At 30.8% G+C, this 26461-nt stretch overlaps 1 protein-coding gene across 10 annotated transcripts; it reads left to right on the top strand.

Moving 5' to 3' along the window:
* Positions 1-8221: 8221 nt before the first annotated feature.
* LOC123219540 (protein ALTERED PHOSPHATE STARVATION RESPONSE 1) lies at positions 8222-13301 on the top strand. Of its 10 annotated transcripts, none has more exons than XM_044641545.1 (7): positions 8242-8357; positions 8632-8751; positions 9144-9924; positions 10502-10686; positions 11130-11353; positions 11825-12152; positions 12660-13301. In XM_044641545.1, exons 3-7 carry the CDS (start codon positions 9150-9152, stop codon positions 13107-13109), a joined length of 1962 nt encoding a protein of 653 aa, XP_044497480.1. In that variant the 5' UTR covers positions 8242-8357; positions 8632-8751; positions 9144-9149; the 3' UTR covers positions 13110-13301. The 10 variants fall into 10 exon arrangements, with proteins under 10 accessions (XP_044497477.1, XP_044497480.1, XP_044497475.1 ...); XM_044641540.1 differs by having other exon boundaries at positions 9104-9924; XM_044641538.1 differs by having other exon boundaries at positions 8269-8357; positions 8606-8751; positions 9104-9924.
* The last annotated feature ends 13160 nt before the right edge of the window (positions 13302-26461 follow it).

The raw sequence follows: 26461 nt of genomic DNA, 5'->3' as shown, positions 1-26461 counted from the left end.
TGGTGTAGCGAGAGAAAGAAAGAGAGCTTGAGCTTAGAAAAGTGTCAAATCCCTATAGTCAGCTTCTAGAAAGTATCAAATAGACACCAAATGGGATAAAGTATGACCCAAATAGTAAAGAATGAACTAGATTACCCCCTCAATCTCTTATAGAGGTTAGAATGTGAGGTTGAAGCCCCGAGAGTGAGTTAGAATAGGAAAGGAGATAGTTTTGATTATTTCCCCTTACTGAGTGTTTTTATCTCTCACTTTCTTTTCTTTCCTGATTGTAGGCACAAGTGATCGAGGTAGCTGCGAGGCAAGGTCAGGTCAGTGAAGATAGATCCGGTTGGAGCATGTTATCTCTGGTTTATATTACATGCATACAATTGTATATGATTACTTCCTGTTTTCATATGCTTTCAGATGAGTTTTCATATGAGTATATACATCTTTTGTTCGCCTCCAGATTTTCAGTTTTCTTGGAATACTTTTTAAACACTTTTAGTGATGTGTTTATTTTAAAGTACTTTAAAAGAAAAAAAAATATAGATGCTTCGGATATTAATTCGTAACATTTCTCCTTCGGTGGGTAGTACTTCTAGGGAGGGGTGTTACATATATTCACATCATTTAACATTTTTTAGGTGTCTAAGTTTGAGATCAAATGAAAATTAGTGAAGATGATGAAAACCCACCGGTGGAAAACGTCTAAAGTGATAAAAACATGGTTGTTGGTGACCGGACAACATTGGTAACAACGACTTGGCTGCTTAGCAGTGGTGGGAGTTTTATCCTTGGTTAGGTGAGTGATTTTTATGGGTTGGCTAGGTGGGTGAGCTTTATGGGTTGACTGGGTCACCGAGTGATTTTTATACCTTGGTTGGGCGAGTAGAAATACTAAAGATATTTTAGATATTTTATGTTTTGGACTATATATATAATGGAAAAAAAGTGACTATATATATATAAAAGACAAAAAAAAATTATTTTAATTAACATGCTATAAAGTTATCTAAATTAAGAATATATGAAATAATTGTCACAAATGAAAAGAAGATGCATCTCTAATACAATTAGAAATCTTCAATTTGTTAGAAAGATTTCATTTAAGTTTTAATGTTTAATTGAAAGTTATGAGAAAATTAGTAGAGTTAATGCATTGATGATAGGACTACAAACAAGTAGAACTAAACACAATTATTATCCAGCCAAACTTAATACTAGAGATTTGAGTATGTATTAAGTCAAATTTGAGTTTTTTATTTCTCACTCGTTGAACTAACAAATTGTGATTATATTAATAAACTTTTAAAAATTTAAAATAATTTACTTAAATCCTCAAAATCTAATATTTATCCCTAAAATTAATATTTATGTCATACATTAAGCTTTTGTATTTTAGTGTAAAAAATTTTTCCTAAACCTTTAAATTTTTAAAATTTATATATACAATTTATTATTAAATTTTAAATATAAAAGATAATTAATAAATATATAAATTATAATATTTAATTATAATTTCTAAATTATAATTCAAGAATTCCCATCACATACATTAATACTTGATTTGACAGGACTGTAGCCCAATTTATGCCCTTAGATTTGGTTAAACAGCTAGTCTCTTTACGGGTTTTCAAAAAACAAAAATCTTTTTATTGGAATGAATATTACTAAGCTTTTAAGATTTGCAGCCATTTACTAACTCTTGAAACTTATTTGTAGGATTTTTTTTTTTCATTTAAAAAACCTCAATAAATTTTTAATATTTAATCAACTGTTAAGAGTGATTATCCAAAGTAATTTTGTTATTGTAAATCTTTTGAAGAATAGTAATTACATGATCAATATCTATTAGATTTGGGTCTACTCATGATGAATATCTATTAGATTTGGGTCTACTCATGATGAATCGATTTGATCTGATTTATTTTAACTGCCAAGAACAGTTAATGTAAGAGAGTTATTGATAGTTGAACATTTATTTAAATATCCAAACTGCCTCTCTAAAGGAGAATGAACGCTATTCTTTTTAACAAAAAAAATTTCTTTTTCTCTTGGAACCTAAAATACAAAGAGGTTATGTCTCTCAAAAGAAATATAGTGCGTGGGCAAATGAGGTCATGGAAATGACTCACGTTAACACCTCGTGCCATATTCGAATAGATTTTGTCACAAACTTGAAATCAGTTACACGTATTAATGTTTATAGTATTTATAGAATTTAATATATGACATGTTAAATTGTTTCCATCAATATCAATATTAATTTTTTCAATAAAACTATACATATATATTTTTAAGTACATAATTAGATAAGTAGATAATATTTTATCATGTAATTGAATGTTACTTTATTTTTAAGTTAAAATCATCTAATTATATGATAGTACATCATTTATGTCCTCAATTATGTATTTAAAAGTATACGCATATCATATTACCCTAATTTTTTTTTTCTATATCATGTTGTTTCTTTTATTATAATAATAATTATTATTATTATTGATCAATTAAATGTGTCACTTAATTTTCAAAATTTAAATCTTTTAAATAAATGTTAAGAGAATAAATTTAACATATATTATAATTATATATTTTTTCAATACTCAAAGTATTTTTTTTTCATTTTATTTTTTAAAGTATAATGATGCAATGTAATAAAAATATATTATCTAATTTTATCCATTTATTATCCTTCTCTGTTAATAAAAATTATTTAATTTTACTATAAATTATTAATCTATCATTTTTAATAGAATTATCAAACTATTTTAAAAACTTTGAGACCAATGTTAATTACCAATAAATTATTATCATCCTACACTTTCCCCACCAAACCCACCCTTTGCCACGATAAAAACAACTCTACACATTATCTTCAAATCTTCTCTCTTTTTTAACTCTGCAACATTTTCTTTCTACCAAATAAACAAATTTTTATTATATTTTTTAAAGATTCAATTCAAAGATTTTAAAAGCGATTTTTATTCAAAGAAAACACTATTGAGTTGTCTTCAATGGTGTCAAGAGAATTGGAGAGACCGTAGATTCAAAAGCAACATTGTCATCAAAGAAGATCAATGCCTTGATTAGATTTGCTCAGGCAATCTCTAGTCTCAAAGTTGTGGTCTCCGATGCCGGAGCCTGTAACGATTTTGGTGAAGATGCAAAGCAAATGGACATGTCCTCTTCTTGTTATCATATTAAGGAAGGTCCAAGATTGTCATTGAAAGTTGTACAGATAAGCTTTTTGACTTTATCTCAATAGCTGAGTTGTCGTTGATGTTACAAAGGCCCTCAAGGGACCCATTAAGGGACCCTCAAATTAATACATCAAAAAATATTGAGATAATGAAAATAACTTCAATTGTTAGAATTAGTTTTAGGATATAAATGAGATTGTTGTTTAAAGGCCAAAGGACCATTTCCCACCCAAAGTATGCTATAATCTCACTTTTCATCTATTAACTATGAAAATCTCATTTACCTACCTATAAACTATTAACATTAACAGTTTAAAGAGTAAAATCGTTATTTTATTTATAATATTAAAAATAAATTAAAATTTAATCTAGTTTTCTCCCTAATCCCTAAAAACTAACAATTTTTCCCTAAACCAAGTTTTAAAAAATAGCATTCCCCCCTAGGGTTTAGCTTTCAATCCCAAGTGTCAAATCCTATGTCATTGCCGACGACGAAGCTTTCAAGAGGCATCACCATACTTCAACCGTCTCTCTTTTCTCCTCTAGAACTTCTGTCAGTCCAGATCTGGCCTAAAAAGTCAAAGAGTTTCGTCTCCCGACTAAGCTCTTCAACTTTCTAGGCCAGATCTTGGTCGATCAGCATTCCAGAGGAGAAAAGAGAGATGATCAGAGCATGGTGATGCCTCTAAAAAGCTTTGTCATCGATGATGATGTTGGATTTGACGTCGGGGATTGAAAGCTAAACTCTAGAGAGGGAATGCTATTTTTTAAAACTTGACATAAGAGAAAATGATTAGTTTTTAGGGGTTAGGGGGGGAAAACTAAATTAAATTTTAAAGAGTTAAGGTTATGTAATTTTAATCGTTCATGAGTGAGTAAATAAAATTTTTAAAGTTAACAGAGGAAACTTTGAGATAATAGCATACTTTGGGTGGGAAATAGTCCTTTGGCCTTGTTTAAATATAAATTCTCAATTATAGTTAAAACTTCCATTGATTTAAGTAATATTTTACGCCCCGGATTTGAACAATCAATTTAATTGATTCAATTGAGATCCACTAGTAATGACAACTCCCATGATGGTCTAATGACTTTAGTCATTGAACTGTATTAAAATGTAGTTCAATTGGGAATTTTATACCAATTTGTTAATGAAATACTAGTTTACAATATGAATGAGTTGCCAAAAGAATATAATATCAATGTGGAAAATGAATCGGATAATAAGTCTAACATTATAAATGATGAGACTGATTCCAGAAATAATCATAATGAGGTTAGAAAATGATGAAATCAATGCCATTAATGAATCATATAATCAAATCAATGTCAAAATTGACAAGACTAATGTTAGGAGGAGATTAAAAATGATATTTTCTTTACTGATAGTAGTTGACAACGAGAATGACGAGACTAGTGCAACTAGAGTTTTTCAACGTGGTTTGAGGAAAATTTATCATTTGAACAAGATAAAAAATATAATATCTCTTTGAATAGTTCGTTGGTTTAACCACTGATCAATATGTTTGAATATTAATTGATCTGAGCAGACTTTTTTATTAAGTCAATGTTCAGTTCAAATACAAAAACCTTGGACTAAAGTGTTGTAATTGTAAACATCATGTTGGCTGGTGGAGTCTTTTTAAAGCAAAAGATGAGGAGGGAATTAATTGAAGATAAATTTTAAAAACTGGAGAATTGATTTTCCAAAAAGTTTTCAAAAGCAAAATAAAATTAGGAATGATGTTGTCTACACTTTGACTTGATGTGACTCAACAAATCTCCAATAATATGCCTTCCCTTCATTCATAAGTTATAGAAAATCTGTCCTGATTCAAGCTAACTTGCGCATGATGCCAATGCTAATCTATGCACAGTAGCCATAAATATAATCAAGCACAAATCAGACATTCTTTCCAATTTTTTAATTTTTAGGATGTGTAGGCCTTTTGGGATACATAATAATAATAATAATATATATTTTTTTAAATTTTATTTTAGAATATAAAATTTATAAATTAAAGAATATAAAGCAAGTGATTAAAACGTAAGTTTGTAGCATTTAAGACAAATTAAAGCCCGTATAGAAGATTCAACATTAATGATACTAAGTTATTATCAATTTCATCCCCAAGGGTTCGTTATAATCATCTTCAACAAAATTTTGTTTTGGTCTCTAATGTTTAGTTTAAACAAATTTCCCCAAGTTTCCTAAGTAGAATTGCAAATGAGCTGACCTACTCATGATTTGATTTCTATTAAACCGAGTTTTTATTAGCTATTATTAAACTGAACTATTTGTGAGCTACTTACAACTCGATTTGTGTTAAATCAGATTTATCTTGATTGTTGTTTAGTTGAATTCAAATCTATTGTATTTTTGACTTTTTAGCCCATTTGAACTCGCCAGCTTAATTAAAATGTATAAGCATTAATAAACCCATAAAAATTTAAAAATTTATGCTTATATCCCCAAAAACTTATATTTACCTTTATGACTTACATTTCCCTTCCATAACTTTTGTATCTTAATATTACAAGTTTGATTTAGCCCTTCCAATTTTAGAATGGGTTTTTCATCCATTCTTCTTTTAGTTTGCATATACAATCCAACATTGAACTTTAATTATTTAAGTAATTGATAAAATATATAAATTAAAGGGTTTAACTGTAATTTTTTGAACCGATCTTAAGTCGTCAGTTTATATCTAGAGCTTCACCTTATAACTCTTGATTTAGAGTTCAAACTCAACCCTTACATAAACCCAGTTGAGTTGCACTCGAGCCTAACAAGACATGGTTCGATTCTATTACAACCCTAATGTCAAATAGGGACTAAAACGTTACTAAAACATGGTATGGGGATACAATTTTTTTTTACCTATTCAGGTATGTTACAGGTGTTATTTAATTAAAAAAAAGGGCCAAAAGACTTATTCCCACCCAAGGTTTAGTGAAAACCTAAACTCATATCTACTAATTTTCAAAAATCCAAATACCCACCTATCTGTTAATTTTGATTGTTACTGTTAAAAATAAAATTGTCATTTAAAGATTTTATTTGAAGAATAAAAAAATTATCTCATTTTTTCTACCTTAATTTTGAAATGTAACAATTCTCCTCTTATTATTGTTATTTTTTCAGAATTAAAAACTATCCTCTCCCCTCCAACCCAAGTTTAGGTTTCAATTCAGCCTTTCATATTTTTCCTATTTTAGTCGCATCCTTACCTTTTAAAAAATTTTAGTTTCACCCATTCTTCAACTTCAACTTCTACATCACCATTGACATCTTTTTTCTTTTGCTTCCAAGAATCGAGACCGAGCCACCATGACATACCCTTCACCTTCTTCCTATTTATATCCCATGCCAAAACTGAGCTAGATATCTCTTTCAATTTTGGCCATCAATGCTTCAATTCGTCATTGTCATCGGCCATTGGCGGTTTGTCCCCCTTCAATATGAAAAATTGGAGGAAAGAGATGTTGCGCTGCCATCGACCATCGAAGGAGGGGTCAATGACAACATGAATTTACTGAAGAAGCTAAAACCTGAAACTTTGTGTTCGCATTAATTCAGTCAACTTTGGCTTTGTGATCAACCTTCATTGTCCATTCGTTGATTTGAGAGTATAGGGTGCACTGAAGGAATGAAGAATGGCACCGAAAAGTGAGGGGCTATCAGAAAAGAGAAGAGGAAGTGAAGTTTTCAAAGTTTGGGGTCGCGACGAAAAGAGTAAAATATATGGGGGGGTTTATGAGATTTAAAAATATAAATATGAAACTGTAAAGATTGGGGGGCAAATATGAATTTTGTAAACCTAAAAAATTAACTTTTAAAACTAAAGTAGGAGAGAATTGTTAGTTTTCAAAACTAGGGTAAGAAAAAGGAGATCATTTGTATATTTTTTAGATAAATTTTTTAAATAGAAATTTTACCCTTGAGAGTAACAGTTAAAATTAATAGATGAGTGAATATATTAAGTTTTTGAAAATTAATAGGTATAAGTTTGAATTTGTACTTTACCTTTGGTGGGAATAAGTCTTTTGGCTAAAAAAATGTATATATTTTTGGCCAATGGACTAATTCCCACCAAGGTATAATGAAATCTAAAGTGACCATCGCTAACTTTCGACAACCGAAATGCCCACCTATTCGTTAGTTTTGGCTACTACAGATAGGGTCAAAATCATCATTTAAAAATTTTTATTTAAACAAAGAAAAAATGTTTCTTTTTTTCTCTTAGTTTTAAAATCTAACCACTTTTCCTTAACTCAAACTTTGAAACATTGTATTTACACCCCCAAAACTTCATTATATCTTTCTAGCTACCCTTCTTCCTAACATTTCTCTTTGATTGCATCTCCTCCCCTTCCATGATGGTTTTTCAATGTGAAAACTACCAAAAATTTGGCCAAAATAGTTGGATTTTCTCGCACGAATTTGTGCTTTTTTGCACAAATTCATGCGATGATTTATGCGTTGGTGATGCATAGATCAACTAGATGATGTCGCACAAATGATGCCCGCGTTTGTGTGACATTGTCCAATAGATCTATGCATCAATGCACAGATTTGTGCAAGAAAATCAAACTATTTTAGCCAGATTTTTTATGGTTTTTACATCGAGAAGCCACCATGGAGGGAGGGGAGATGCCGTTGAAGAGAAACACTAGGAAGAACAATTGTCAGAAGATGGAATAAATTTTTTGGAGTGTAAATACAATGTTTCAAAGTTTTAGGGGGTGGCTGTTCATTCAAAGTTTGGGGTGTAAATGAATATTTTAAAGTTTGAGGGTGTAAATATTAATTTTTAAAGCTAAGGGGTTAAAAGGAAGTCAATTTTTTAAAAATAAAAATCTCTAAATGATGATTCTACCACTGACTGTAACCATGGAAACTAATCAATGGGTGAATATTTAAATTTTGAAAAGTTAGTTAGGTCATTTTGAATTTTCATTATACCTTGGGTGGGAAAAAGTCTTTTGGACTATATTTTTTTAAAATGCGGTGGATGTTCCTGAAATTTGTCTTTGGATGCTTCTCTTACTGTACCCCACCTCGGTACTCGAGCCCTGACCTTTTTCCTCTCTGTAAAGCGTTAATCAATATTATGAATTAGACGTGACAAAGCACTCTTCAAGTCAAATGAAACCAAGCTAATACTAATGGTAATGTGTTTGGTTTCCTTCCTTTGTTGCAGAAGATTCTTTTTTTCTCTGTTAATGTTTGAAACTCTTAAGCAAACTGAGTCCTCATTTACTTTCCCAGTTTCTGTGTCAGTACCATTGTCTTCTTGTCTTCTCAAAACCCTCTTTTTATTTCAATTTTTGTCTTTCTTTGCTTGTTTGTTTGCGAGATACTAAGGTTTTGGAGGTGAGTTATTTTTTGGGTGAGTTATTTTTTGTCTTCTTTTCAGATAACCCCTTCACCTCTTATATCCAGGAATGCGAATGTGGGGTTTTGGTCTTTGGGTAGAAATGAGCACATTTGTTGAGTAAGCTTGCGAAATTTTGTGAAGAAGCAAGCTCCTTTTGAAAATGATGCCTGTTTTCAGCTTTCGGGGTTTGTATATATGTTTTGGTTTATTTGAAATTTAGTGTTTTTTTTTTTTTTAACTTGTTTTTAGTGTGCTTTAGTGAAAGAGTTTTTGTATATATGAGCTTTGAAATGTTAAGAAAGTTAACGAATTCAGTTTAGAAGCTACAAATTTTTGATGTGAAGGTGTTTAGCGTGTTGTCTGAGTAGAAAGATTCGAAACTACGATTATTTGAACTCAGTTTAGTTGCTGTGTATTCTGAGAAATTGGTATTTGTTTTGGTGTTTGAATGTAAGAGTTTAGTCTTTTATTTTTTTACTGTTTTGTGTAAAAATTTCTGAAATTTGATCCTGCATCTTGGGTTATATTGTGTTGTAGTTTGAAGTTATATTTGATGGACTGGTGAAATTTGTTTTAGTGAGAGATGGGTTGTGCTGCTTCAAGCATTGATAAGGAAGAGAGAGTGCAAATATGCAGGCAGAGAAAGAAATTAATGAAACAGTTGCTAGGGCTTAGAAAAGAATTTGCTGATTCTCAATTGGCTTATTTGAGGTCACTGAAGAATACTGGAGTAACCCTTCGGCAATTCACTGAATCAGAGTCATTAGAGATTGAAAATCCCCCTTATGACACAACATTAGAGGCCTCACCACCTCCTTCATTGCCTCCTTCTCCACCACCACCACCACCTCCGTATAGTCCTGACTTGAGGAATGTTGATGATAATCTAAAAGATGAAGTTATCCACAAAGAGAGCATAGAAATCAATGAAGATGGTAGCAGGATCTCACCAACTCAGGTCCTGAGTCCGTCATGGGAATATCATTTTCATTATTCTTCATCTCATGGGCAGTCAAGTAAGTGTGAAATGGTGACGCAATTTGATGAGGAAACTTGGGCAGAAACTAAAACTGACTTTGAGGAAGATGATCAGGAAGAGGAAGTTAATTCTAATACAGTCACTGAGAAGCCACCACCTGAAGAACTTATTGCTGATAACTTAAAAATGATGAGCTCATATACTAAAGACACAACTCATATGACCATGGCACTATGGAGGAGGAAGACCTTGGATGGTATCATCAAGGAGTTAGATGATTATTTCCTGAAAGCATGGGCGGCTGGAAAGGATATAGGTATTCTTATGGACATCAAACACGGGGACACTTTTCTTCCACAGAATTTCAAAGAAAACAAAAGTAAATACTCTCCCTTGCTATTAACTTAGATTTTATATGATACACACATATTGCCTAATGCTTTAAAATTTGATGGAAGAAACCTGAAAAGGTAGTTGTAGTTTACTAGATATACTTACCTGTATAGTACGTAGTTTGGCATTCAATGCACTACCCAACTGTTCTTAGGTGAAGCTGACAGTATTAGTTGTATACTGTATCTCTATATATTTATAGATCAGGACAGTCCAGAAAACAAGGGAAAAAAAAAAGTGAAGACACATGACATAAAAAAAGGTCCTGAAATCCACAAACTAATTTATCATTTTATGGTTACTGTAGTATTGTTCTTGCTAGTAAAACTATAATTTAGAGTTCTGTAGCGACTAGCTTTGAATGATTTTCTCTGATAAAATATTTTAGGACTGGGTGATTTATTATGCTGCAATTATCTGCGCGGCAATAATATTGTACTGCTTACCGTTTTTGTTTAATGGATGTGGGTGCGCATTGTAAGTCAATTGTTGAGTTTATGATGATGGACTCTTGCAGTAACAAGTGCCTACTGGAAGTTATAATAACCATATTTGCATGGCAGGGAAGAGGAGCAATTCCCCCAAGGTCTTTAGTTCGCTGTCATGGAACTGGTCTTCCAAGTCACTCCAATTTACACAAGGTGCTTTTGGTATGTGTGGCCCTAGTGAACCATGCAGGCCTGGAGCTCATTGCATCACTCTTTCCAAACTATATGCTGCAGAGCAGAGACTTTACAAGGAATTAAAGGTGAGAATAATATTTGACACATTATTGGAAACATTTGTGCATGAATTGTGATTCTTGAAAATAGATTTCCCCCTTAGACAGAGTTTTATTGTTACATCTTCTGATTTCATTAACTTAATGAGAAAACTGGCTTGCATTCCCCACCTTTTCTTCCACCAAACTAACTATAAGAGCTATAATTTTGTTGATGCCTTGATTCTTCAATTTAGTTCTTTTGCTTGAATTGGTAAGAGTGAGTCTACCAACATCTGATATTCGAAGAAATTTTGGTTTAGCTTTTCGTTTAGAGCTTTGGTTCACTTTTTAATCCTGCTTCCTTATCTCTTTAATAAAATAATCTTATTCAATTTCCAACCAAGGGTCGGTTCAGTTTTGTAAATGATGGATACATGTTCATTTATGCTTCATTTTCTGTTTACTTCTACTTTATCCATATTTTGTAGGAGGAAGAAACAACTAAATTAGAGCATAAGAAGAAATCCATGTTATTACAGAAACAAGAAGATGAAAACTACAACTGGATAAAGACTGAGAAAACTCGAGTCTGTGTTGAGAAATTGGGGACTGATATAGGACGCCTGCAGCATTCAATTAGTGAGACTTGTTCATCTATATTGCAAATCATTGAAGAAGAGCTGTATCCTCAGCTGGTTGCGCTAATTTCAGGGTAATGTTTGTAACACTGTAACATCTATCATAACTCTTTGTCGAACACCCATAACTTTAGTAATGGGTGCAATTTCATATATATATATATATATATATCAGTTATTGGGATTGCATGTTCTTTCATATGATAGTGGTTACTTGGTAGTTTTAAAACCATATAATATTAAGTTCATTCCAAATCCATTCATTTGAAATTATGAATGTTAAGGTCTAACGACTTCCCTGCTTCCCAATAAATTGGCTAAAGTAAGGAAGTTTTGAGTAATTTAGATGAAAGAAGCTGACCAAAAGACCATGCATTTACTCATTGGGTATATCCCCAGTGAGATGCCAGTTTAGGTGCAACTCCCAAAAGGCTTTAGCTGTTCTTTGATGTTGATGAAAACTTAGTATCTTTGATAATTGCATGATTGTTTATTTCAGAAAAGGAAAAACATTTATGATGGATATCTTGGTTAAACCCTCACAGACTGATGCATATGTGGAGAACAATGTATGAATGCCATCAAGTTCAGAAACATATCTCTGAGCGATTGAGTCATTTAACCAATGATCAAAGCAAGGACTATACTACTGAGTCCCATCAACAAGCCACAGCTCAGCTTGAAGTGGAGGTCACTGCCTGGCTTGCCAGTTTCTGCAAGCTTACAAACTCTCAACAAGTTTATGTGAGAACCCTGTGTAGGTGGATCCAACTTACTGCTTGCCTTGTGCATGATCAACAGACTTATAGCTCTTCTGCGATTCGTAGGCTCTGTGAACATTGGCAACTTGTTTTTGACAAATTACCTGATAAGGTACTTTGTCTAGGACATTCTTTCAATATTATTTTGTTTTTAAGTCCTAAATTCTAAGATTTGCTAAAATCACAGTATACCCCTAGCACTAGTCCTGTCGTGTTTTTCATGTTTAATTCAATTAGTCCATAGGCAATGTTTGCTCAGCACAGATCAGGAGGCTGTTGCTTAATGTGCACATTGCTCAGCACAAATCAGGATGCTGTTGCTTAATGTGCACAGCATGGTGACTTGATTTTCTCATCTACTGGTTCATTTTACCTACTTCTCTCCATGCAAGTTGTTTTGATGGCAATGAAACGGATTGCCTCAAAAGTATTGCTCTAAAACATTATTTTTGTGTTAAACCTGTATCTATTGAAAATTGTAACTTTCATTTTGAAATTTTGATGCACTCATCCTTGTATTCCCAAGATATCTCTGTAGCACTCTTACAAAATGCCTTGTATTCTCAAGGTATTCGCAAGACTTTTTGATGACAATTTTTGTTGAACAATGTGCTTATAGGTGGCCATAGAAGCCATTAGGAGCTTTTTATCAGCCATCCAAGTGATATTCCAACAGCAGCTGGAAGAACGCAATCTGCACAAAAAGTCTGATAGACTTGAGAAAAGGCTTCAGAAGGAGTTGAAGTCTCTCGCTGAGATGGAGAAAAAGCTAGAAGGGACGTTACCTGATGGAGTTGACCCCTCCAATCTGAGCCCCAAGCATCCTTTATCCCTGAAGAGTGCCAAAATTGAAGCTCTGAGGAAGCAAGTTCACACTGAAGAGACCAAATATCTGAACTCAGTCCAGGTTACCAGAGACATGATTATGAATAACCTGAAAACAAGCCTACCCATTGTATTTGAGGCATTGATGGGTTTCTCAAGTGATTCTGCTAGAGCATTTGAGGCCGTTCACTGCCGCATCAATCAAGCAACTTGTTCAGATGCATCAGAAACCTTGACATTCTAAACTTGTTTGATTCACTCATTGAGCAGGTAAAAAATATTATCCTATCAATTAAAAATATGTTGCTTAAATTATTTGTGGCACTGGAGGACATTGACCAAACTACGATGAATTTTTGTTTATATTAGAAGATGTTTGTTTGTTAATAGTGTACTGGAGGGATGATTTTGTGTTAATAGGTATATCTTGTTATCATCCTTCTCCCTTCCCCCTTCCCACAAGCATGTGATTTTATTAATAGTTGATACCTCAATAGGAGAGTGTTAGCCCTCTTTCACCCCATTAAAGAAAACAAATAGAGGAAAATATTGCTGTAACCAATAGCCTTGTAGCATGATCTAAAATCTACGTACCAAAATTGACACTCATGATATGATTTACTTTCAATATTTTTGTGCAGAGAGATAGCAAGAAAATGAAAAGATACATATTAGCCCCCCTACACTACAATATATGGATGAGTACATGAGAAAGTACATAAATGACTGATGTGGGATGAAAGTTTAATAATATTCTTCAAGCTGGAGCATAGGTATTAACCATGCTTAACTTGTTACATATATTAAGAATTATCTTAGGACTTCAAACTTTAGAAAAATATCAGCAATCTGCTTAGAGAAAAGTGAAAAAAGTGTATAGTTTTTGGTTCATTACAGCTTCCCTAATAAAGGGACAATCGACCTCAATATGCTTTTGCTCATGGAAGACTGGATTATTGGCAATATGAATGACAACTTGGTTATGACAATGCATTTGAGGGGGTTCTAATAGGTTGGGTGAAGGGGAATAATGCAAAAAACGTTATACATGTTGAAGAGACGTGAATCAAAACATTAATTAGGAAAGGGAGAACGGTGAAGGATTTTATTTATTCTTTTACCTCTTATATAGATATAGGATGATAATAAAATGAGTCTTCCACTTGTGAGACCTCTAAAGAAAGTCCACTAACAAGTAGAAAGACCACCCTTATTGTGAGGAAGAGAGGGGAGAGAGTTTTACAATTTTAGTGAGCAAATTTTAATTTAAAATGAATTAACTATATTTAGAATGAACTAACTTTATTCTTTTATAATGGTGGTTAGTAGTAGTTTCTAAAATTTTACTTTTGGCTCACTAAAATCTTGATTTAAAGATTTATCGTACATATATATCTATTATATATTTTAGTCACATACATTTTATCTTACTAACACCTTATTTTAAAATGTTACTTTTGTATTCATAGAACATTTTATATGATTTTTATTATTTTTCGAAAGTTGCTAGCCAACCCCAGCTAACTAATTCTCCCTCTCGAAAGTTTAGTTTATTGGTGTGACCTTTTAGATTTATCATGACATAGCTGTGAGTATTTTTTCAAACCATCTGAAAGTGCATCTATAAATTCGACGACTATGGTAAACATCTAATAATGTATCATAACCCCTAAACCATAATAAAAAAAATTCTCTATTGAATCTAATATCTCTAATTGTATATTTTGTATAGGTAATATTCTCCTGTTGTCCAATCTAGATTGATTTTGAACTCACGATTCGTCGAAGCCCTAATTTTGATATTTTATGAATCATTGATTGAAATATTTAGAACATGTTATAACAAACATATTTCATATGACTTATTTTATACTTTGACCAGAAAATTTGATTTTCAATATTTATTGACATTCACTTTGAAACTTAGATTCGAATCGAATCAACATATATTTAAAACTTAATACTTTTTGAGTCAACGGATCTCATTTTGATCATCATTCATCCCTACATATAAATAACACATGATCGATATAGTTTCTCATATGAAATGTGGTTAACTTGTATTAGAGGTGTTCAAAATTATTCGATAACTGAACAAAACCGATTTTTGAACCAAAAATTGAATAAAAAGTAGGTTATTTGAAGAATTGGTTCAGATACTGGTTTAGATACTGGTTCAATAATATAAAAAAATTAGTTTTTTGGTTTTAGAAAGGTTGAATAAAAAATTAATACAATATGAAAATATATTTTCAGAAAATAGAAAAAATAATAAAATATTGTTATTTTTTAAAATTTGTTTAAAGAATTGGTTAACCAAAAATTCGGTTTGGTTAATTGGTATTTTTAATTCAGTTCAAAATAGGTAATCATTAAATCAATTCAGTTTCGGTTCATAATTTATTCCCCTTATTCACCTACCATATGAATCACTCGTATCCGTATCAAATTTGATCATGATATCTCAACTCAAAGGATTATTTCGTACACTAGTATGATTATACAATAAGTCATTGATTATGATTTAATGAACAAGTAATTTATTATTATTGGTCACGTTTGAAAAACAGTTTTTTAATTGTTAATCCATACTAATATCCTATTGACATGCCGTCATTATCCCTTGCATTAATGTTATCTCATGATGTTCAACAGATGTATTCAGTATACTTACTATGTGATATAATAACCTAATTTATATCACGTCTATAAGAAAAATTTGATGATTCAGTTTATTTATTAAGTGAGCCTTGTGAACATTTTATATACATATTTTATATTATCGCAAATAAAGGAAATAACTTATGTATATAAACAAAAGAATTATTCTCTTTTATTAATAAGTTATTACAAGTGTACATATAAGACAAAATGTTCCTGAAACCTACAACATGAATGGTTCCTAGGACATACATTAACAAAACTCTCACTTGCACTAGAGTCATTTGCTGTTGTATCATATACCTATTTTCTCAAGATGATAGTTCAACTGTTTCAGTGTTATCGTTTTAGTTAATAGGTCAACAACGTTTTCTACTGACGGTGTCTTTTGAATTATGATCTCTTTAGTTCCATCGAGTTCTCTTAAAATATGATACTTTCACTGAATATGTTTGGCCTTCTTATGCACCCTTGGTTCTTTTGTCTATGCAATAACATTAGTGTTGTCACAAAACATGATTATTAGAGAAACCGTATTTGGAACCATAGCAAGTTTGGATACAAACTTATGTATTCGTACAACCTCTTTTGTAGTTTGTGAAACAGTAATATATTCAACCGTTGTAGTGGAGTTAAAGGTGGTTGATTGTTTGAAACTCTTCCAACTAACCATACCCCTATTACAAATAAAAATAAACCCTGATATAAACTCTCTATCATCAATGTATGATTGGAAATCAAAGTTTGAGTATCTCTGAATGTTTAACTCTAAACACCTATAACTTAGAACGAGATCCTTAGTTCTTCTTAAGTACTTAAGGATTGATTTTACAGTTGACTAATGTTTTTTCCTTGGATTACTGTGATATCTGCTTATAACAATTGCAACAAATGCTATATCAAGTCTTGTACATAACATTATGTACATGGGTGTACTTACAGCCGAAGTATAATACACATTATGCATTTGTTGTCGTTTTTCATTAGTCTTTGGACTCGTATCTTTAAAAAGATGAAAATTATAAGTGAAAGGCAAAAGTCATCTTTTTGAGTTTTCCATGTTAAAAATTTTTAACATTTTTTTATATATAATTTTTGAGATAATCCAATTATATTTTTTGTTCTATCTTTATATAGGTCATATGTCCTAAGTCTTTCATCGAGAAAGTTTTGGACAATCATATTTTTATTTTATTCATCATGTCAATGTTATTACCCATTAGTAGTATGTCATTACCTATTAGTAGTATGTCATCTACATACAATATGAGAAATGTAATGACATGATCCTTAACCTATTTGTAAACAATGGTTCATCCATATTTTTTTTGTAACCAAACAATTTGATTGTTTTATTGAATCAAATGTTTCAACTTCTGGATGCTTGTTTCAATTTATAAATAGATCAATGTAACTTGCACCTTACATCTTTCGGAAGCGGATACAAAACCTATGAGCTGTTCTATATATATGTTTTCCTTAATGAATTCATTGAGGAACACAGTATTGACATCCATTTGCCAAATTTCATAATCATGGTATGTTGCGATAACTAGTATTATTCAGATGGATTTAATCATACCCATGAGTAAAAAAGTTTTCTTATAATCCAACCCTTATTTCTGAGTATCACTCTTTGTTATTAGTTGAGCTTTATAAGTCTCTACCTTTCTATTATTATCAATCTTTCTCTTGAAAACCCATTTACAACCAATAAGAACAATTCCTTTTGGTGGATTGATGAGTGTCTATACTTGATTAGTAAGCATGATTCTATTTCAGAATTCTTTACTTCTAGCCATCTACTTGAATTAGTATCCAGTATAGCTTTCTTATAATTTTTAGGATCATCACAATGATTTGTTTCTCTCATTAAGTAGGATTCAAAATTTTGTTCATGGAGAAATTCGTATCTTTTTGATAGTCTAAATACCGTAGAAGATCTTCATGCTAGAACTGTAGTATCTGATATTGAGGTTTGCTGAGTGGATGATCTATTCTTAGTAATGTAGGTTTGGGGTTCTTTGGACTCTTCCTTGAGCTCAATGTTCCTTCTACTTTACTTTCTTCAAGAACTCTTTCTTAAGAAAGTGTGTATTACTATTGATCGTTATTCTTTGATTAGTCGAAAAATAAAAATAATACCCTAAACTCTCTTTAGGATATCTTATCAACCGACCATTCTCTGATCTAACATCTAACTTATCTGATTTAATTATTTTGATATATGCTATCCATCCCCAAATTTTCATAAAATTAAGGTTTGAGGAATTGGAATACCATAACTCATATGATGTTTTTTGGACTAATTTTAACAGTACCTGATTTAAGATATGCATAGCAGTTTGGACGCATATCCCTACAATGACATTGGCAAGTTTGTAAAATTTTACTATTGATCGTATCATGTCTAATGAAGTACGATTCCTTATTTCAAATACACCATTATAGAGGAGTTATTTGGAAATTATTTCATTGTCTTTCAAAAATTCTTGAAATTATGTACTCAAGTATTATCCTCCATGATATGATCTTAGAATGTTAATACTCTTTCTAGTCTATCTCTCTACTTCATTCTTGAATTTTTTGAAATTTTCAAAGGATTTAGATTTGTATTTCATTAAATACAAATACTTGTATCGAAATAATCGTTAATGAAGGTAATGAAGTAATGAAAACCTCTTTTACCATATTATTAAATGGTCCACGTATATTTGTATTTATTAATTCTAGTAATTCTTTGATACGTTCCATTTTATTTTTAAAGAGACATTTGATCATATTTTCTTGGAAGCATGATTCACATGTTGGATAGAGTTCATAATCCAATAAAATTCAAAGCCTACTTTCTCTAAGTTGAATCAATTTTCTTTCCCCAAGTGACCTAATCTATGATGCCATAGAACCTTTGATATTTGTTTCACTTGAAATTTTTTTATTAGTAACAAAATTTATATAACAATCATTCAGTTCAGTACATACAAATCATTTGTGTTTACAACATTACTCACTAAAATATTTTTAAAAAATATCAAATATTCATTTATATTAAACTGATTATTGTAACCAAGTTTATAAAAAGCAAAAACAGAAATGATATTTTTAGCAGCATTTACAAAATATAAAATTTTCTACAATTTCAAAACATGTCGTGATGGTGCTCTAATGTGGCAAGTCTTTGTGGCCTCGACTACAACTCTTGCCTCAGTTGTCATCTTTAAAATGATTTTGTCCTGTGACAAAACAGAACTATTCTGTAATGCCTGCATAAAACAATGAAAACATTTTTCTTTTACTTTTGCCTTCTCCACCTTGGCGACATCTTTCTTGAAATTTCCCTTTCTCAATCCAACATTTGAGCCCCTTTTTTTTGTTGCCTCTTGGGCCTTTTATTGACCCTATTGGTAGAAGTTAGATAGACATCAACATGTTTTGAATCTTTCTTCCTTTGCTTATAAAATTCTTGAAGTTCATTCAACAACTTTGAAAACGTTTGCTTAATTCGGTTGGGATTGTAGTTAGTTATAAATAGTTAACAACTTGGTGAGGGACTGCAAAATCAAATTCATTTTGACATGCTCTAGTAAGACTATGCTTCATACATCCAAATGCCTAATTTCATCGATCATTTTTATGACATGATCATCAGGGGGCAATCATTTCTTTAATTTCATGTTAAAGAGTGAAACACATAACTTGTACTCTAATACTCTTGAGTTTTTACTTTATAACTCTTATGAAGCCACGAGGATGTCATACACACTTAAAACATTTCATGTTTGGTCTAGAGCTCTTTATTCGTTGAAGCTAACATGTAACCTCGAGCTCTTCAATTATCCTCAATCCATGCGTCAAATGTGTTATGTTTCTTATCGACAACATCTTGAACAATATTGATAGAAAATGATACTTCCAAGACATAAGCAATATTTTCGAAATCTAGAACGATTCTAAGATTTTTCAACTAATATTTGAAATTTGGTCTAGTCAAAATATTGTTGTCCATTACCCTTAGGAGTACATTGTTAGTCATTTTCAATTTTATCACAATTTATTAAAACATACTGTAAAGAAAATTTAATTTTATTGAGGTCTCATATATATATATATATATATATATATATATATGTGAATTTAAACATTTTTTCACAAAATCTCACTAACTTTTACTATTTTATTTGAATTTTACACTTCTTTAGACAAGATTAAAAAATTTTCTTATATTAAATTTCTAGCGAAGAATGGAATTCTTGTTAAACATAATTAACCCCACTTACTAAAAATTTTGGTTAATTAAATTTAATAAGTAAGAAACTCTTTTCATTTATATTCTTATATAAGACTTGATTCATTTTTATATCTTTTGTTTCAGATACCTCACACAATAGAAATCTTGGTATACTTGGTTAGTTAAATTTGAACCATTACATTTTTTCGCAATGATTGTTCCTATCATGTTCTCACATAATAGAAATCTTGGTTATAATAAAAATAATCACTAAAGAATAAGATAAATTTAATTCTATTACATAAATCTTATATTCCTTATTTAATAGAAATCTTGGGTTACTAAAATTTATATTATAGAATTTAATTATCTCGTAATAAGAGACATAAATTTAGTAATTTTAACTAGGGAGATTTAAATTTAACTTAATTTTAATTAAATTCAATTAAGCACGACATCTATAAATCTCATATATGCATAATTTCAAACATAGTGAGATGATCATAAGGTTTTCGAAATTACAACCTAATGTAAACTATTCATCTAGGTCTATATATTCATTCAGATAATCATTTGAATCACCTTCAGGTCTTCATCTAGTCGCTCCAATTACATTTGTGAATATAATTTTATATTAATAATTAAAAAAGAATTTATTATTATTTAATTCATATATTGTCTATTTATATGATCATACCAATAATATGTCCTTAGAATTATAAAACTTTGATGAAAATATTAGACAACTGATTGTGTGAACTCTATATACACTTTTAGTGGCTATTTTAGAAACATCTATGATCATAACATTACAATAAACAATGACACATGTAATGATGATGAGATTATCATAGTGTTGAATAACCCCACCAAAAGTGATAATAGTTCTCACGTATTAAAGTTATTGTAGATAGCTTTGTACAACATATAGGTGTATGTTGTAGACGTGTTCATTGGACTGATATGATCAGTGAATATATATATGGATGATTGTTTTAGTGTTTATGGAATAAATTGTAACATCTCTCCCTAGAAATACTATCCACTGAAGGAGAAATGTTACGAATTAATATCCAAAGCATCTATATTTTTTTTCTTTTAAAATACTTTAAAATAAACGCTTTACTAAAAGTGTTTAGAAAGTATTCCAAGAAAACTGAAAATTTGAAAGCGAACAAAAGATGTATATACTCATATACAAACTCATTTGAAAACAGGGAGTAATCATATACAACTGTACCATCATCTCAAAAAGGTCAAAAGTTGATAAGAACATGCCATTGTATGCATGAAATATAAACCAGAGATAACCTGCTTTAGCCAGATCTACCTACGCTGACTTGACCTTGCCTCACAGCTACCTCGATCACTTGTACTTGCAATCATGAAAAAAAAGGAAATGAGAAATAAAAACACTAAGTAAGAGGAAAGAATTAAGTAAACTATCTCCTTTCCTGTTCTAACTCACTCTCGGGACTCAATCTCACATCATAACCTCTATAATCAAGCGAGGAGATAATCTAGTTCATTCTTTACTATTTAGGTCATACTTTGTCCCATCTAGCATCTATTTGATACTTTTTGAAAGTTGACTATAGGGATTTGACACTTTTTTAAGCTTGAGCTCTTTTCCTTTCTCTCACTACACCATTTCTGAATCTGAATTGAGCTCTACTGCGAGCGGACCCTACTGTGGGTCTATGTTCTACTACGGATGTGCCCTACTACGGGCAATGTAGTGTAAAGTGCCCCCTCATAGTTCATAGCATGCATGCGTGCCTTATATCTTACTAATCTGACTTCTATCTAAATCTATTCATAACTCACCAGACTATACTCTTGGGACGACCCCTAAATCTTGAGCACCAAATTCCTTTTCTTGCTTCTCTTTCTTTTCTTCTTATTTTCTTTTTCTTTCCTTTCCTTTCCTTTCTTTCTTCTTTTCCTTTTTCTCCTCCTTTTCTTTCTTTCTTCTTTCCAAAAACTGCGAAATACTATTCACAGAACAGTTATTTAGCAGGGCAACCTTCTTTTTCATACATTGTAATAGCACAAACGGTTTCTATATCTTACAAGCTATATATTGTTGAAAAGAGGATTCAAAGAGCTTTCCAACAAGCTATAATAGCACTCATAATTCAATAGATAAGATAGTCAAAACGTAGGATGAAATCAGTGGCAAGAACTGTCTTTAATGTTTATTTGGTAAAACAGTCCTTTTGGTTCATACAATATTTAACAGTCCAAATGATCTCTAATTCATACAAACTATATATCATTGGAAAGAGGATTCAAAGATCTTTCCAAAAAGCTATAATAACACTTATGATTCATCAGATAAGACAGTCAAAACGTAGGATGAAATCAGTAGCAAAAAACTGTCTTCACTGTTTATTTGGTAAAACAGTTTTTTTGTTCAAGAAAATTAGCAGTTCCAAAAGTCTCTAATTCATACAAGCTATATATCATTGAAAAGAGGATTTAAATAGCTTTCCAACAAGATATAATAGTACCCATGATTCATAAGATAAGACAGCTAAAACATGGGACGAATGCAGTGGTAAAATGGTAAATATTATCCAACTCTCTGCCATCAACAAAATCACACATATAGAGACCCCAAATGGCAAAACAATATTTCTCAACTTCAAAATCATCACTTATAACATAGATCCAAGGAACCAAAAGCCTAAAACATGATACATATCAAGGATGATACCCCTTACCTTATTTCAAGTCAATCTTTGCAAGTTGGCTTCCTCTTTCTTGTCTTGCTTCCTTTATCACCAAAATCACCTTAAATCAATACCAAAACACACTAAAATATTCATATAATATGTATCAAATATATATAATCATAGGTAAAAGGGAAAGGAAGAAAATCTTTTGGTTACCAAAGCTTCCAAAGTGCTTCCTTTTTTCTCTTCTTATTTTATCTTCTAAAATCCTTTCAATTCCTTCCTTTGGCTTCACAAAACAAAAGAAAACAACATGAAGGAGGCTGGCTGTTGAAGTTTTACCGGAGAAGATGATAGGAAAACTTGAAGCTTCCTTTATTGCTTTTTTGTCTTTTTATTTACATCTTTATCTCTTTTTTTTTTTTTTTCTTTTTGTATTTGTATATATCTATATAGTTATTATAAAAACACATATATCCATGTGAATATATATATATATATATATATATATATATATATATATATATATATATATATATATATATATATACTTAAAATGAGAAATATTTCAAAACAGGGTCAAAAGACATAATTGCCTCTGAAACATACCTGAAGGTATTACATAAATTCTTTAAATACCATGAGTTCATGTGAAGCTTTGATTTGAGGTTATTAGACCATCTCATGTAATGATCGATATAATTTGACGTTATCCACTATGTCACCATAATTGGGTTGACTATAAAGGTAGTAATCGGTCAAATTGTGGATACATAGAGACTATGGTTGATCAAGAAAGAATTTATCACTCTCAAGCACATGAGAAAACTGAATAACATTTATGACAGCTTGAATCTGTGACTACAGTGGGATAAGGTTGTTATCTAATCCATATTAGTCATTGATATGTATCAGTTCATACTGAGGAACTACTGAGATAAACGTTTTCCTATATCTCAACCTCAAGAGTATTGGTTGATGAAATGATTGAATTGCACATAACAATGATGTCGTAAAAGTTCAAGAGATGTTTGTTGACACTATATTGTTTGAGTAGCTATGATGTTTTGCTAGAAGACAATCTTGATTTCTGTTTGAATTGGGTTTGAATTCAAACATTGTGGATTCGATAAAGAGTTTACGGGTTATACATATATAAGGGTTGATTTGAACCTAAAGGTGGGGATTATTTAATGATAATTCCGATGTTTAAGGAAAAAGACAATCTATTGACTGCGTTTTGACCAAAGTAAACCCATGACACGACTGGACAAATTTTTGTCAAACTGTGCAAAGCCAAAATGCATGTCAAGGGGCACACTTGTGCGCCACTTGTGCAAGTTGTGAAACATGTTGACTTTGTATGTTTACATGTTCGTAAACACAAATAATCCGACAAACAAACCCTAACAACCTTCACTTTGGATTGTCTCTTACGTGTTCGTGCTTTGCATGAATATCAAGACACAACTTCTCAAGGGTTCAATAGTGTTAAGTCTCAAGTCACATGAAGATTTGAAAGAATCACTAGTGCATGTATAAAATCTAAAATACTTTATACATGTTTTGTATGTTCATGATTATATATTTAAAACGGGCATCTTAGTTAGGACTTTTGGGATTATACATTATTAAAATTTTTAAATTCCTTTGCGCTGCCGGTTATCGATGCCTTGAAAACCATATATGCTCATCCCTTAATCATCCATCCATCAAACATTCACATTAATATTTAATATAAATTATGAACTCATTTATGATTTATTAAACATTAATTTATAAAATATGATCTAATTAAAAACATAATTAATAACATACAATGATTCAATAATTTAAGTACAAATGACATGACATATATTATTCAAATATTCATAAAATTTATTTTAAAAAACATTTACCTAACACTAGGCCATTACAACTTTCATATTTAATTAACATTAAGTATTAGTTGACCTTATGTACTTTTATCAACTCATACACTGAATCATATTAATGCAAGTTGATGCTTGTACACAATCTTTCATTCAACTAATACATCTAACCATATTAATGCAAATTGATTATTGTACACAATCTTTCATTCAACTAACATGTTTAATATCATTAATGCAAATTGATTCTTGCCCATAATCATTCATTCAACTAATACATTTACTCACATTAATGCAAACTGATTCTTGTACACAATATTTTATTCAACAAAACAAAATCATGCGCTTCATCTTATAGCTCATACACATCCATTACCATTCAAAATAACATGCACATACTTTTACCATGTGTTATAACCTTTTAAATTATATAAAATTACATTAATCACATACATAATAATTTTTACCTAAGTGTTTTAATCAACATTAAAACATCATTTAATATGTCCAAATGAGAACTTGAAAACTCTAGAATTTTTATTATGGACCAATCATGACATATATGCTTACGTATTAACATATCATCATATATCAATCATTTCAATGCATATACCATACTTGTATGTCTCTAATACATGTATTCCATGTATAATACATAAAATAACATTAAAAAAAAAATCACCACGCATATCATATACACATGGAGTCGAGACATGTAACTTATCCATCAATTTTCAATTTTAATTTTTAAGCCAAAGTTACATGACATGCTATACATATGTGCCCTTAATTCATGTATTCCATATACTATATATAAAATAACATAAAAAATAAAAAAAATTTGAATCATATGCATCATTGTTGTGAGATGCATCCATCATTCATGACTCAAAAGTTTATTCTATGAGCCATAATGTACATACTTGTAAAGAAACAAGTATATTCACATGCAACCCATAAGCATTTCATCATGTATATGTCATATATTATATGTTTTTCATTTCAAAATCATTAGAACATGAAAATAAAAAGAAAACTCTATCCAAGAGAGTTCAAGAAGAAGAAATGCTTGGTAAAATGGATTTTAAGGCAAAATTAGAGCATACATGTATACATGTGATATTAATGCATAATAAACATATTTTTGGCTTCAAAAGAAACATGCAAGGAGTTGCACTAGCTTTGATACAAATTTTGGGCGAGGAATTAAGGCATTGAAGGACATGAAAGCCGTTTTCTCTCATAAAGAAGAGCATTTTGAAAGGTTGGGTGAAGAGGAATGATGCAAACAACATTATACATGTTGAAAACTCATAAATCAAAGCATGTATTAGGAAAAGGGCAAAAAAGTAAAGGATTTTACCTCCCTCTTTGCCTTCTATATGAATACAAAATGATAAAATGAGTCTCCCACTTGTAAAACCTTCAAAGAAAGTCTACTACCAAACCAAAAGCCCACTCTTCTTGTGAGGTAGAGAGAGGGGAGAGAGTTTTGCAATTTTAATAAGAGAATTTTCGTTTAAATTGAACTAACTATATTTAGAATGAACTAACTTTATTGTTTTATAATGGTGGTTAGTAGTAGTTTATAAAATTCTACTTTTGGCCCACCAATATGTGTGTATATATATATAATTTTAACCACATTAATTCTATCTAACACCTTAACTTTTAGGATGTTATATTTGCACTCATATAACATTTCATATGATTTTTATTATATTTTGAAATGTGCTAGCCAACCCCAAATAATTAATTCTCTCTCTAGAAAGCTTGGTTTATTAGTGACCCTTTAGATTCACTGTGACGTAGTCATTAATCCTTTTTTGGATGCTTCAAAAATGCATCCAAAAACTCAATGAGTATGATAAATATCTAGCAATATGTCATAACCCTTAAACCATGATGAAGAAATACTATATCAAACCTAATATCTTCAATCATACATTTCATGTAAGTAATATCGTTTCGTTATCCAATCCAGATCAATTTCGAACTCATAGATTGCAAAATCTTAATTTTGATTCTTTACTAATCGTCGATTAAAATATTCAAAACATCTCATGGTGAACATCCTTTGTATAACTTGTATTATACTTTGGCCAAAGATTTTGATCTTCAATATTTATTGAAGTTCACTCAAAAATTCAGATTTGAA

Source organism: Mangifera indica, chromosome 6 (genome assembly GCF_011075055.1).
Source record: "Mangifera indica cultivar Alphonso chromosome 6, CATAS_Mindica_2.1, whole genome shotgun sequence".
In the NCBI taxonomy this organism is placed as follows: Eukaryota; Viridiplantae; Streptophyta; class Magnoliopsida; order Sapindales; family Anacardiaceae; genus Mangifera; species Mangifera indica.
Note: the sequence above shows the minus strand (reverse complement) of the source record. Positions and strands in the feature narration are given on the sequence as shown.

Bases quoted from the DNA above. Each gene is read 5' to 3' on its own strand.
- LOC123219540 (XM_044641542.1), top strand. From the start codon at position 9,150: ATGGGTTGTGCTGCTTCAAGCATTGATAAGGAAGAGAGAGTGCAAATA. The intron at 9,925-10,501 runs GTAAATACTCTC...TTTGCATGGCAG, and splicing joins GAATTTCAAAGAAAACAAAA to GGAAGAGGAGCAATTCCCCC. The intron at 10,687-11,129 runs GTGAGAATAATA...CATATTTTGTAG, and splicing joins GACTTTACAAGGAATTAAAG to GAGGAAGAAACAACTAAATT.